This window comes from Mastacembelus armatus, chromosome 10, assembly GCF_900324485.2.
Source record: "Mastacembelus armatus chromosome 10, fMasArm1.2, whole genome shotgun sequence".
Lineage (NCBI taxonomy): Eukaryota > Metazoa > Chordata > Actinopteri > Synbranchiformes > Mastacembelidae > Mastacembelus > Mastacembelus armatus.
The window spans coordinates 2972715-2987406 of NC_046642.1; the positions used below are offsets into that span (position 1 = coordinate 2972715).

Sequence of the window (14692 nt, forward strand, 5' to 3'; positions counted from 1 at the left end):
GACAGGAAACAGGAAGAGCCTGAGACAATAGAGCACTGAGAGGATCCGGAGCCCAGCTGCATTTTCCAGCCCTGCGTAAGGATGCAGCCACGCAGAAACTTTTCCTTATCACTGCGGGGAAAACAGGTTAAACTGTTGAGTCCAGGGTCAACCTGCAGACGTCTTCACTGTCTGTCTCAGGATTTCTGCACATCTTGATATTTTTACATATTCATTTATAATAAATGTCTGACCACACCTCAGGAAGAAGCCTGGCAGAGAAAACATCACAGATTGCAGTACTGGAAGTACTCGGGTACTTTACTAATTCTATTGTATTTTGTTTGATTCATCTGAAAAGGAACTGAAGTTATCAGATAAATGTAGAGCAGGAAAAAGTGCAAGGTTTGGCTCTGACATGTAGTGAAGTCCACTCAAGAAATACTCCAGTAAAGTACAAATACCTCAGACCTGGAATTAAACACAGTACTTGAGTAAATATATGTTGCCCCTCTGGTGTTAATTTTCTTTCTGTGTTTGATTTTCAGCAGGAAGTTTGTCCTGCAGCATCAAACTTCTGCTTCTAACAAGCCACAGATGAGCTGTTCTCTAAAAGTCAGACACGATGACTCTATTACACATGAAGGCATCCCTGCAGCGCCACCATGTGGCCTGATGAGACCCAGCGTGTGATTACCATTTTATTCAGAAATCACAGGTCCTGTTCATGAGTTTTTAAACGTGGTCTGTCTCCTGACTCTCTGACAGGAAGGACATTCTGGGGGTTGGGACTTTAAGCACATAATGAAGCCTTTTAAACAGCTGCTCATCCTGATGGATCCTTGTAGCTGAAGCTCTGCAGCTTCCACGTATTTCATGAATCAACATGTAATTTAGTGGAGTTTAATGGAAACACAGGCTAAGGGTTTTTCATGCAAGCTGACTGCAGCTGTTTGAACATCAGGACAGGAGAGCTGCTGTTCCACAGCTCAGACAACAAGGGGACACTCAGTGACAGAAAATATTGATTTTATTGATGAAAGTAAATTCTGATTGACACTACAAAGATAGTTTGTAGGGGAAGATGCCTGACTCTGTCGTCTCTGTGGTTTGTCTTCCAACAGAAGAGACCACACACTGATGTGATGTGACATCATGTGTCCTTCAGGGAGCAGCTCAGCGTTAAGCTCCATGAAAGGAAGCTTTTATGGCAGAGCTTCAGAGAACTGAGCAGATGGGAAACATGGAGGTTAGTTAAATTCTTTGTTCAATGTGGAAGAACTGAGGACTTGTGTTCTCATTAAAGGTCAAGCTGCAGTAACACTGTTTGTCCACTGGGGGACGCTGCAGACTCACACATCTGACAGCTCTGTTCAATAAACAACGGAACAAACACACTCAAAGGTGAAAACATGAGCTGATATAAAACCTTTGCCAACATTTCACCAAACACCTGAATCTGAAATTCAAATAGGATCAAAGAGTCAGAAGGTGTTTGAGGTTTAACTAAAACGTGATGAGCCTTCAGTCGGAGCTCACACACAGAAAATCATCATGGTCAGAGAATAACACACTGCCTGAGATGTTTCCTCTCGAGAGGAGGAAGGATGACTCCAGCAGAAGCTCAAAGGAAAAGAGAGAGTTCATTAGTTTTAGATCAACACCCTCTGACTGAGACATACTTTGAGTCTGTGGACAAACCTAGAAATCCTGCATGGACAAGAAAACAGGAGAATGAAAGCAGCAGGTTTCCATCTGAGCCAAATCCTCAGAGTCTGTCCAGGTGTTAGTGCGGTCTCTCCTTCTCCCTCTGTCCAGTCCTGATACAGGTCAGTTCATCGCCACAGTAGATAGAAGCCAGCTGTTCACTGCAGACGGGAGGCTGAGCTCAGATCAGACCAGGACCAGACAGACACTCGGCTGGAAATGACTCTGGAGTCACTGAGTGAATCCTGCAGAATCTACAGACAAACTGCAGCTTGTACAACAAACTGGTTTGATGCTAAATCAGAGAATATCTGCACAGATGTGATGTTTTCACGCTGCAGCCTCCACACTCAGCATCTTCACCTTCCTTAAAAAAGGCTTCTTACAATCAGAACATTGAATCAGGCTGCAAATAAATCTGACTGACTGCATTTACCGGCTGATCGAGCAGCAGCAGCAGCACAATCTAGTTTTTACTTCATGTTAATCTAATATTGAGTTGATGTTTAATAAAACATTAGGCCATATTGCTAATAATTCATGCTAATTCAAAGGTTGTCCAGAAATAAAACAAATGATTGTGTATATGTTCCTTCAGAATAACATCCCAGTGGATTAACTGCACACAGCAGGTGTAGGGTGTATCTGTATGTGACTGGCTGTTCCCTCTGATCAATCATGTGATCAATCATGTGAATGGGCTGTGAGAGGATTTTCTGTCACACAGTTAAATATGTTTTGGCTTTGATTTGTTGAAGATACGACTGTGGACTCTGTGACCAAACTATTTAACTCAGGTAATCCAATAATCAATAATGAAACTAATCATTAATTGCACTTCCTGTTGAACATGACTCAGTTTAAGCACCTGCAGCCTGAACCAGGTGGATTTGGTTTCCTGGACTGAACATGTATGGGGGCACTGATGTGGATTCAGAGCAGAGGACAGTGAAGGATCAGAATCATGTTCAGGTGGTTCTGGTCCGGGTCCGATCAGTCTGAACCTCCTGTGTGGGATCAATAAACAAAGAAAGAAAAAGCGAATGAGAGAACGGGAAAGTTTGTGTTCGGAGTCCGTGTGCCATCTAAGTCTCTTCCTCGTCGCTGTTCTGCGTCTTCTCCTCGTTCAGGCCGCTCTCGTCGATGTTCTCCAGGGAGTCGGCGCGCTGCAGCGTCAGCTCCGACGCGCTCATGCACGGCAGCGTGTTCTGCTCCGGGAATATCCACGGCTTCAGGTTCGGGTTGTGCTTCCTCTTCCACTCCGGATACTTCAGGGAGGCTTTGTAGATCTTCCTCATCGCCTGAGAGGACACAGACATGGTGAGACACAGAGAGGGGTCCTGGACCTGGATCTGCCAGGACCAGAACCTGGTTCAAGTCATAGAAACTGGTGCTTTTACCTTTGGAGCCACGAGCTGAGAGACTCTGTTCACCACCCACTTGGGCAAAGACCCTGAAAACACAGAAGACAGGACATTACCATGAGACTGTGGTCTGCTTCTGTCCTGGTCTGGACAAAAGTGACAACATTAATATAACAGAGGGACTGGGCTGCAGACAAAGAGTGGGACCAAGATTCTGGACTATCAGCCTCGGGCAGAGTTGGGTCATCATCGTGTTTCCCCTCTGTCTCGAGCTGCCTGCTCTGTCTCTACAGAACACCTTTATACTTTTAAACTCTGCCTGCAGGGTTCTCCTCAAAGTTAGAGCTAGTCTTCATCTTGTCCTCTTTCAATGGGGGTTCCAGTTACTGGTTCTGGACCGCCCTTCTTCGCCTGCCCCTCCTGCCACCGTCAGTGAACACTGAAATTGCCTGGTCGTCATCTGAAGCCCAAGTCTTCAGTTTTTGAGTGAGAATTCAATTTTCCCTGGCACAGAAACCTCTCCAGCATCAGCCTAGGGAAAACCAGTGGAGGCACAGAAGCTGGATTCTGCTGAGATCGGTCGTACACCATCTTGTCTGCAGCCAGGTTACAGGTATGTTGAGACTTTTTTAGAAAAGTAGCATGAGGATGTGAAAATAAAGACATTTTTACACATTTGGAAACAAAGACTTGTGTGTAAAAAGAGGAAATTTTTACACAGTGAGGACGTTTTTGAAACTGAAGACATGTTTAGTGAGTGAGGATGGAGCCATACTGGGTTTACTGGTCATCTACTGGTTATTTACTGACTCACTCTGGGCCAGCATTGGAACTTTCAGCTCCACTTCCTGTCAATCTGTTTAACTATTGAAGACTAAGCTGTGAGTGTGCTGCGTTTAAGGGCTGGTGTAAATGTTAGTGTTGTCACCTCTGGGGTCCACCTGGGTCAGGTAGTACAGAGTGGAGCAGTTGGCTCCATTAGACTGGATCAGGTATCCGGTCAGCAGAGACACGGCTCGGACGTAGTCCTTCTTAGGAGGATGTTGCTGTGGAGACAAACACAGTTCAGTCAGACTCCAGGTATTAGTCTGGTTCTGGTCCTGGTTCAGTCGGCGTGCTTGTGGCCGGTCCTGTATGTTCCTGACTGTATGTTTGGATGTGAGCTGTCACGGCATCTCATTTTGTCTCTGGTTATTTCTCAGACTTTGAGGTTTGGAACATGAAAACACGTGAGAACATAGTTAATAGAACCCTTAATGGAACCCACCACCTCACAGTACCAAACTGGTTTGTTACCCAGTGTTTTGGTAACTGTGGCTGGACGTGTGACTGAACCGAGGACAGAAGAGACTTCACTCAAGACAGTGAGTGTGTTTCTTCCTGGACAATAATTCTGAGACACAGAGAGAGAAGGCTGGGAACAGAAATTCTCACCGGGTGTTTGACAGAGTAGTTGATGATCAGGTAGTCGTTGCCCAGTGGAAGCCAAGATCTCATCGTCACAAAGTCCCGGTTCTTCAGAGGGCTCGGACATTTCCCTTCAAACGACACACACACACACACACACACACACACACACACACACACACCAAATACAGTCAAAGCATCATGGGATGCAACATGTGAATGTACGCAGAGTGAAGTAAAAATCCAGGATGCTAATGTTTTAACTCACAGGAGTAATATCCCACGTCTGCGTTGACGGTCAGCCTGCCGATGTCGTACGTGTCGATCATGTTGGTGTCCCACTTCCTGCGGTAGCTGGTGTCATGGAGGACGTCGTACAGCGTCTCTGCCGTCACGTCTTTACACACTATCCTCATCTGGGACACAAGCAGAGAGAGGACTGTCAGTGATGACGCCTGAGGCCGATCAGACTCATTCACGAAGCGGATGCGATTACACAGGGTCTGCAGGTTGTCTCTCTGTGGTACATTTAAATCCATCCGATACTCGGAGCCCTGACGAGGCTGTGCGTCACCTCAGATGTGTATATTCAGCTGTCAGGTCCTTTTAATGCGACTCATTATTCAGGGAATAATAACAAGATTATCCTGCTGCAGACTCCACACAGAGCCACTGTGTGAGGTCAGAGTTTTGCATCAGTTTGTTTGTCAGAGGCAAACAAACCTCTGACACCACCCGTCTTCAGGAGCATCCTGGTTCTATTGCATCCTGGTTTTAGAAACCAGGATATTCAGATTCAGTTCTCTGCCGTGCGTACAGGTGTGTCCTCACCTCAGGCTAAACAGTATGCAGCCAGTTTCACAAACACACACTGTTTCTGGTATTTTGTCCACCCCATTTATATGAGGCATCTGTCAGTATAAGACAGGAATCCCAAAAACGCTCCTGCCTTTTTCTACAATAATCTCTATTTTCTGTCGTCTGCTGCTTCGTCTTAGTCTCTGCTCATATGTCGACCAGATCAGCGTGAGGTCACTGTCCTACCGAGGCTCTGGTGCCCTGAAAAAGTCCTGTCAGATCAATGGATTAACCATGTGTGCAGGTATTGATTAGATTAGTGATTACCAGTAACTGAGCTGTGATGTGTGTTTGTGCAGTGGCTACACTTTAAACAGAAAGGCCCAGGTCAGGTGCTTTTTCTCTGTCTTTGCCTTTGTCCTCTGATGATTTCTGCCACTGGAGCATCAAAGTTCAGAACAGTGTGCAAACATTTTACATGTGTGACAGTTTATTGATCAGGGACCTGGAGCTGCATCATCTCAGAGCTAATTATCGCCTGTTCCCGCTGATATTACATATCACCGTAATGTTCCCAAGCTGCTGGTGTGGCTTTACATCAGACATCGGCAGCACTGACTGAAAACGAGAGATAACGAGTGTGTTGGTGTGAGGGGGATTGAATGTGTGGGCTGCTGAACTGCAGATGGGTTTTATGGAGCGTTAAATCAGCTGGATGGTTTTTTAGAGACTCACTGAGGAGTAACATCTGAAAGTGCTGCGGAAACAAAGACTGAGTTATAAATGGACCAGTGTGGGACGTGTTGTGTAAAATGTAAAACATCCTTCAGTCTGAGGCTTCACAGCTCAGCTTATGTTTTAGTTTGTGAAAGTTTCCTGTTTGCATTAATTACTGATGCCAATAAACTAAAGAAATGCACATTTTCCATCAGTGTCACACTAGTGGTGTGAGTGCAAACAGAAAAAAGACCCACTGGGGTTGTTAGTTATCAGGGAGGACAACTGTTTGGTCCAAAAGCACCTATTAAGACCCTGGAACTGGGAAAATACCACACAGTCACTTGACCCTGCACACCTGTTGCTCTTTCCCTCATCTAACAGAGGTTATCAACTTTTCTCCAGAGCCAGTTACAAAATGTGTTGATGAATTCCTCCCTGTGGACAGTCAGTATGTTCTTATATTTAAGATGCAACTCGAGGGTCAAGTTTGCATGGATGGTTGTCCCAACAAGACAACCAGCATGATGAGCCTGTAGGTTCGTTCCCCCTCTCTGTTGTTGGTGCATGATTGTCTTTGTGGTTCAACCTATTTTCTTCTTTATTTTTTTTTTAAATACAAACACACACCAGCTGAGAAAATGATGGAAATATGGAAATGTTGCAATCAGGTGCTGGATGTCAGTGAATCACAGTTTGATGTGCTCCCTGCTCCACCTGTCTGACCCAGGAGAAACATGGCAGTGTCCAGTACAGTCCTGCTTTCTCTGATGTGAAGTTACTCCCAACATTAACTGTTTCCTAAATATGTCCTCTATGCCCCTGTGAAGCTGACAGGGTCTGCACTACCGAGGATGGTGGCTTCGTGTATCTGAAATTTCTGTTTAAACCAGATTGTTCTTTATATTCTACCATCTCTAATTAACTTGTAACCATGTTTTTAGAGAGCTCCTGCTAACAGACAGAGCTTCCCTCCTGCCTGTCAGAGCTCAGTGGACGTCATGTGAGACGGCCGCTTACTGTAGGACTTTTTTCCACTGCTGTCGTCTTACAGGAGCGCTGGGCTCGACTGAGCTGCAGTCATCAGATATTGTGAGTGACAACAAATGTAAAATGCTACGTGTAACTCAATCAGCGCGGCCCTGCTGCAGGTTTAATCATTCATAAAGTCTTTGTCTCCTCCTCAGTCGCTCACATTTCTCTGTAGTTTCAGTTCTTTCTGCCTGAGCTCAGGGTGCTAACACTGTTAGCCGAGCTCAGGCTGAAAGTGAGACTTCACAGGAAACACTGGTTTCCCACGTCAGTCCGTGCTGCACCTGTCCACAGGTACAGCTGAACAATATGCTGGACTCCACACTGAATATTGGTGCAGTCAGAGGTGTCATCGGCCCCAGAGGACTCTTTAATAATTCATGTGTGAGAAGAAGCGCCTCGCTGCTTCAAAAAGACTACCTGAATTATTAAAACTGCTGCCATCATCGCTCTCGTCATCATCGTCAGCTCTGCTTTTTACACACACCTGTGCTCAGTGAGTCCTGTGGTCAGCCTCAGGTCAAACGCTCTCTGAGCAGTAAAAACCCTGCAGGAGCCTCAGAGCACGCACGTGAATTAGAAAAGACCGGAGCAGCGAACAGATGGTCTCCTTCAAGCACAGTAACAGGTTTTCAGCTTTTCTTTTGTTTGTTTCTCCCCACTGAGGGTTTTTAGGCTGAACACTTAGACCTCCACCGTGGACAAAGCCTCATGACACACTTAGTCCACCGCAGCAAAACCACTACACGTTTACTCTCAACTAACTGAGTCAAACATGAAGTCTGAAAATGTCGCTTCACTGAGTCCACACCGTCACCTTCAAATGTCTGTTTGCTGTTTGTTGTTGTCTTTGCTCTCTCCTCTATCCGCTCAGCCCAACCTGCTCTTAAGGGATTTGTTGTAAAGTGCCTCCAGATGATTTTATTGTGATCTGATGCTTCACAAACACATTGAAGTTGAAACTCTTCTGTCCAACTAACAGTCCAAGGCCCAGTCAGCGTGAGAGACACCACATGGTTTTAGATTTATTTACACGTAATAATCGTGATTCCAATCTTCATCTGAACTGTTTCACCATGCAGAGAGGACATGTTAGTTCAGGTGGTCACCTGGTCACCTGGTGCCAGTCCTGAGTGTTTGTGTGACTCAGGTGTGTCAGGTGGTTTCTGCCTCTGCATGTTCAGCTGCTTCTCTTCATGCAGGTAAATGAGTATCATTCTGTGCTGATGCTTCATTTGGTGTCTGCCGTGTCTGAGCAGCTTTGTGCTCAGCTTCCAAACTGGAAGTGGTCCAGTAAGGTAAGAGAAGTTAAACTGGGCTGGTTCCTGTGGCTGCTGCCCGTTAAACTCCACCTCCAGCCTCAGGTTTCCAGCTGCTACGTTTTCCTTTCCGCTCTGAATTTTTTAACACTCTGACGCTCAGCTGTTCCACATGTCGTCACACTGAGCGAGGCCTGACCCGGCAGCCTCACCCAGCACCGTCCTGTACAGCTTTCTGTCCAGCAGCACTGACACTGCTTCTGTTCAGGCCGTTACCAGGGAAACCGGCAGCGCAGTCTAAACAAAAGCCCGTCAGTAAATAAATAATAAATCGGTAACTGTATTCATGTAGCAGGTTCTGCTCTCGATCTGCAGCTTGTTCCCTCAGCTGATCGATTCCTCCTCACTCCAGATGTCCGGAGCGGGCAGAGAGAAGTTTCAACCCCAAAATGACTTTAGTGATTAACTGACTGTAAAATGAGCTGCAGGTTAGTTTCCTTCAGACAGGTCCGACCACACAGACGGGTCTGACCTTAGAGTGGAGCTAAATATTTACACTGACTCACGGAGCAGGAACTGAACCAAGCCTGAAGCCTGTTCACACTGGGGGATAAGCTGATCACTGTGCTCTGCTTATAGTGGAAATCCACCTGACTGCCCCGCCGTGACTGAGAAATAAATCCAGGATCACAGTGTGATTGTTTCTGTTAGCACCACGTCACACAGAACCAGGACCTGCAGCAGGGTCCTGATCTCAGCATCACGGAGTCCGTCTGAGACCACATGAAGAGACAGAGACGCTGAGACAGCCTAAGGACAACCGACCTGCAGAGCACCTGGAACTAGCTGTGTGCAGGTGGACCCAGGGACCCAGGAGAACCATTTAGGGGTGTGGGCTGGGGGGGGGGGTCCTGATCTGGGCATTTTCCCTAATTAGAATAATTAGATTCCTAATTAACCCCCAGCTGTTAATACTGAAAGTTACACAGCTTTTCATATCCAGATCACGTGATGACACCTGAGCGTCTCCATGACAACTGCTAAGGACATTTCCAGATATCCACATCCCAGTTTCATTGTGTTGCAACAGAAACAGAACAAACATAAATTATTCTCATGTCTGATTTTGACTGTTCAACCTTAACATGTTCTCATGTTCTACTGAGAACACCCCAGTGGTGGAACCTAACTCAGTACTTTTACTAAGTACTGTGCAGTTTTACTTCATGTATTTGTACTTGGGCTATACAACTTTACACTCGACCCCGTGTCAGAGGCAAAGCTTGTACTTTTTACTGCACTTTACTTTTTGTCTGCAGCTCAAACACCGACAGGTCTTTCAGAGCTCACCTGAACAGTCCACATTAGGAAGCGGTCTGTGACCCTCACCTTGAGTTTCTGGACGGTCTTGCTCTCCTCGTCCCGGCACCACACCGTCACCCCTCCCTTGTTGTAGCGGCTGATCCATCCGTGATCGGTCAGACACTGATCTTTGAACGACGAGAAGTCCGAGTCGTCCGGGATCTGCACCGGCATCTCCAACGAAGTCACGCAGTGAGTCGGGGTGAAGGCAGCAGAGCCAGCGGGTCCTGCTCTGCGCAGCTGCTGCAGAAACTGGGCTCGGCGCTGACGCTGCGTAAAACCCGCAACAAGAAAGTAAAGGTACAGCGATGACTGCGCTCAGCAACACGTTTTATTTGCTCTGCTGAGCCCTGTGTCTGCAGACCTCCGCTTCCTCCTGCCTCTCTGCAGAGATGGGACAGAAAGCAGAGAGCTCTCACTCCGCCTCCACCTCCAGGCTCATGAGAATAAGCTGCTCTGGTCTCCACTGGAAGGTTTTCTTCTGAGGTCATGCCCATCACCTCTAATGAATATCTAACATAACTACCAGCTTTAGGACATTTAACATTTAAATTCAATATAAGCTCTGTGATTGACTGCCTGTTAGTGAAATGCACCCTGGGAGTTGTGGTTTATTTCACTCCTGCAGTTTCTATTACCTCTGCCTGCGGGCTTGTTGTAACTTTGGCTTTTCATTTGTTGATCCTCGCTGTGATGTTTCAGACACTTCCTGTGGATCTCAAAACACCCGAGTTCTCACAAAACCACGTTTATCTCTTCACATCTCTGAAACAGGGTTTTTTTTTGTTGTTGTTGTTGTTGTTTTGCCTCAGTGACGACAGAGTGATTCCTCTTCTTATTATACCATCTTTGGCCTCAAGCCGGTTCTAAATGCTGCCTTCAGGCCCTCCTGTAAATATTATATCCCCCAGTCTGTTGTGAGTACCAGCACAGTATGTGGTGTATTTAATCTTCTACATAAAACTGCGGTTTTGACATGTGCGGATTCAGTTCATCCAGTAAACATTGACTGTAGAAACACAGAGTTTTGGGGTTTCAGACGACCCCTGAATGCACCAGCACCTGATACCTGTTGTTCAGGTGGAGCAGTGGGTGGAGGGGGTGAGTCAGAGCGATGGTCAACAGATCAGGTGTCAGCAGCGCCTTGTTTCCGTCGCTGTAACCGGGTTTCCAGAAAGAACCAGCAGGAGCCGACTCCAGACAGAACAGTTCTCTGGCTGCAGCTGTGAAACAGATCGAGTTCAAGTAAAACAGAGAAAAGACAGAGCTGCTGTTTCACCTAAGTGGATTTGAGATTGATTCAGTGATGTAGGTCCAAACTGGAGCTTTGAGGGCCCCTGGGGGTCTGGGGCCCTTTGGCCAGTGCCAGTTGGTGACAGAGCTCTGAATAAAGCACAGCTATAAACTCAGAGCTGCCTTTATTTATCTGTTAGCTAAGACATTGATCATGTTCAGGCGCTGTTTGGTGTCACCAGCAGAGGGCGCTGTGCACACTCAAACCAGGCCTGAGGGCTTCTCTGGGTCTGCCCAGCACTGAGAGGACTCGAGGAGGCCTGGTTTGGGGTCAGAGGGAGGGAAACACTTCATGGTCACACTCCTCGGTGAAGACCCGACACCAGTGAGTGAAAGCTGCTCCTTCCCCCTCTCGTGACCTTTAACCTGTGAGAGCAGCTGAGCACAAAGCTGCTCTGTGTGTTACAGACCATCTGCCCAGTCCAGTCTACAGGTTCTGGTTCTGCACCAGTCCCTCACTGGTGACACTCAACACTCTCACACTCAACGAATCTTTTGTTTTTCAGCTCAGAGACACAAAACCCCAGACAGGTTCTGCTCAGGTGCTGACACTGAATAATATTTAAATGCTATGACCTCATATTAATTGTGAATAGTTTGTTATTTACATCTGATTTGTGAAAACTCCTGTACAGGTTTTGATGCAGACTGTGGAAATCTCCAGCTCTTATCAGGGGCCAGTTTCTTTCTGTCAGTTCTTCTGAAGCTGCCATCAGGTTTTGACTTTTATAAAGAATCCTGCCTGTTTTGCTGCATCTGATCTACGCTGCTCACACACGGGACCTGCCTAGATCCTCTTCTCCTTCCTGGTTTCTCTCAGGTTACCTAGTTCTTCAGGTTCCTGTCCACCCTCATTCCCATCATGCCTTGTGGCTGCAGGAGGTCAGAGGTGGAGGTGGAGCAGCAGGAGGGCTCAGAGTCAAATGCAGATGGAATTAGAAGTAAAAACAGAAGCAGTGACAGCAGTAGCTCTGAGTCCTGGGCTGCAGAGGTCAGACTGGGAGGAGAAACCTCCAGAACTGAGGTTTTCTTTCTGCTTTTCTCATAAGTTGTCGAACCGCTGCTGTGGATGTTCAGCCAATCAGAGCGCAGAGACGCAGCTGTGGTGTCGACTGAGACCTTGAAATGGTTCCGGTTTGATCTCTGGTCTTCTTCCTGTAGCATCAGAAAACATCTTTTCCATGTGTGATGTGACCACTGACCCCAGACCTGCTGACTGCGACTTTGACGTGCCATCGTCTGGAAGATGTAACGTTTGTCCTGCTGATGTGCAGACGGCAGCACTGATGGTTTTCGCTGGTTTTTGCCAGCCCAGCACAGTGGGGGGAGTGAATCCTTTGTGAAGCTGCTGTCGAGACAACCTCCGACATAAACCCACTCACAGGCCTCATCGCCCACAGGCCTCATCGCCCACAGGCCTCACCGCCCACAGGCCTCACCGCCCACAGGCCTCATCACCCACAGGCCTTATCGCCCACAGGCCTTATCGCCCGCCCACAGGCCTCATTGCCCACAGGCCTCCCCTAAGCAATCCATTTCTAATAATCCACCTGGCTGCCTTCAGTGACTGTTGTGAGCGAACTATTCAGAGCTTTCCCTTAAGGAAAAGCAGCCCAGCATCGAAAATACGCCTCAACAAGGATAAACTCCACATTCAAGAGTTTAAGTGTTAGCAGTAAAACACAGTTGTGGTATCAAGAGTAACAGTACTCATCCTGCAAACTTTCAGAACTAATTAATGATCATAATTAGATTCAAATCATGATGGTGTCACAGTTTATGTGCCGTCCATTTCACAAACTGCTGCCCCTTTAAACACATAAGTGCTTCACACAGTCGGCATGATTGTCTCTTATTTCCCAAAGCAGCTGTTGGGTCCAGATGTTTAGTTCTCAGCATTGCAGCGCTGTACGAACACATCTTCACTTGTTTCTGTCCTCAGCTTTCATCAGGGTATTTATTTTTAGGTCAGGGTGGGAGGTTTGGTGTTTTTGGTTCAAACAAAACTTTCCATGCATAATGACAAATGGTATTTAGGATGTTCAAGTGAATAAATGAAGTCAGGGTGAGTAAACGTTCCAGCGTCACTTTACATTCTTACCAAACTGTACAAGAAAACAGCAATGAGGTTTGCAGCCTGCTTCTCTGTGATGTAAAGTGAATGTGCTAAAACACAAAATAAAAACATTCAAAAATTGTTTTACCCTTAAACTAAAAATCTCACACTCACTAAAGTGTTAATGGACATGTTTGCTGCCCGTTTGCTGCCTGTTTGCTGCCTGTTTGAGCTGGAGGTGCCCGGGGTTCAGCTGGAAATAATAACAAGAACAAAAACGGACAAGACTCATACAAAGAAACCACAGAATCTCCAGACCAAGTCTGGGAGGCGGCTCTTGCTGCCTGCCGCCCCCCAAATGAGCCGACAGGGACTTGGAACCGTTGCATTCCTGTGCAGCAGCTCAGTGCTGGAGTCTGTTCACAGGGGGCTTCTGTACCTTTTAAAGTCAGGCTGTGTTCACTAACATCTGATGATGATCTCAGTGCTGAGGGTAAAGTAATGCTGATCAAGCTGCAGCAGAGTTCAGACCTCAGAAACCAGACCAGGTTGAGTCCAACTGATCTGACCTGCATCATTTTACAGTTTGATCGTGTGAAGTTCCTCAGGTCCCAGTAGTTATAGTGTCACAGATACAATAAAACAGCATCACATTTATCAAAAACATTATCTGGCACCCGTTGTGTTTCCCTCACATGTGTTTCCTGTCTATGCTGTACAAACACAGCTTGTAGGATGTTCGGGGTGGGCTCATCAACCCCCTTGGTATCAAAAGGATTCACCTTCTCTCTCAGACATAGAACAGACTCTCAGCAGCTGAGAGACTTTACTTTCTTTGTGTCTCATCCTCAGAGGGATGACTTCATCTCACCAGGACTCATGTCTCTCCAGCCCACAAATTGTCTGTGGTGAGCCAAGGCCGACTTTTTCCATCTCTTCCTTTATGCTGACGACACCCACGTCTATGTCACGGTGAAGTCTGTGAAGTAAATTCATTTATCCCTCAACACAAAGCACTGAGTATTACAAACAAAACCCTGGAAAGAAAAAATACAGAAGTTCTGAAACAATAAGAGTTTAACAAGTTTTTCCAGATGACTTTCCTTAAAATGTGCAGAAAAAGTTGCTGACCTGTTGTTTTTGGTGAAATCATCGTCCGGTGAGTGAGGTGTGTTCGGTTCGCCCTCAGATAAAACAACTCATGTCTCATTCAGACTGACCTTTGCTCTGCAGGCTGAACAGTCACATAAACATGGGAATAGTGATGGATGCAGGGGAGAGTTCTGCTGCTGGGTTTGGGGGGTTTAGATGTTTAAGGGTTCTAGCTGGGGTTAGGTTTGCTTGTTGTTATTTTGAAATGTATTTCTAAAGAGGTTTCCCTCTGACCGTGTTAACAGTCTGCACTCACTCCTCCCTCTGTGCTGCTGCTGTCAGGGTTGAGCTGACTGAACGAGACAGCTGTGATTTAAAGTGGAAATGACTCCACAGACCACACGTTTATGTAAACCTGAGCGGTTGTGCGGCAGCGGTAGTTCAGGAAGTTTCCATGTTTGTGTTTATCGCTTCACCTCCAGCTTTGAGATTTTCTTCTTGAATGGAGCTCTGTGCAACAGCTGCTTTTCATTTTCCATGTCAGATTTTATCATCAGAACATGAAGGCAGAAAGAATTCATCTTTCTGCAGAAATCCAGCATCAAATCACCTTTTCAAAGGTCCAA

General features: G+C 46.5%; 1 protein-coding gene across 1 annotated transcript; it reads right to left on the bottom strand.

Annotated features, from left to right (window-relative positions):
• Positions 1-991: 991 nt before the first annotated feature.
• stard15 (StAR-related lipid transfer (START) domain containing 15) lies at positions 992-9996 on the bottom strand. The gene is made up of 6 exons (XM_026331331.1): positions 9653-9996; positions 4726-4873; positions 4485-4588; positions 3979-4096; positions 3087-3139; positions 992-2987 (listed from the first exon to the last, which is right to left on the bottom strand). Exons 1-6 carry the CDS (start codon positions 9797-9799, stop codon positions 2772-2774), a joined length of 786 nt encoding a protein of 261 aa, XP_026187116.1. The 5' UTR covers positions 9800-9996; the 3' UTR covers positions 992-2771.
• Positions 9997-14692: the final 4696 nt, after the last annotated feature.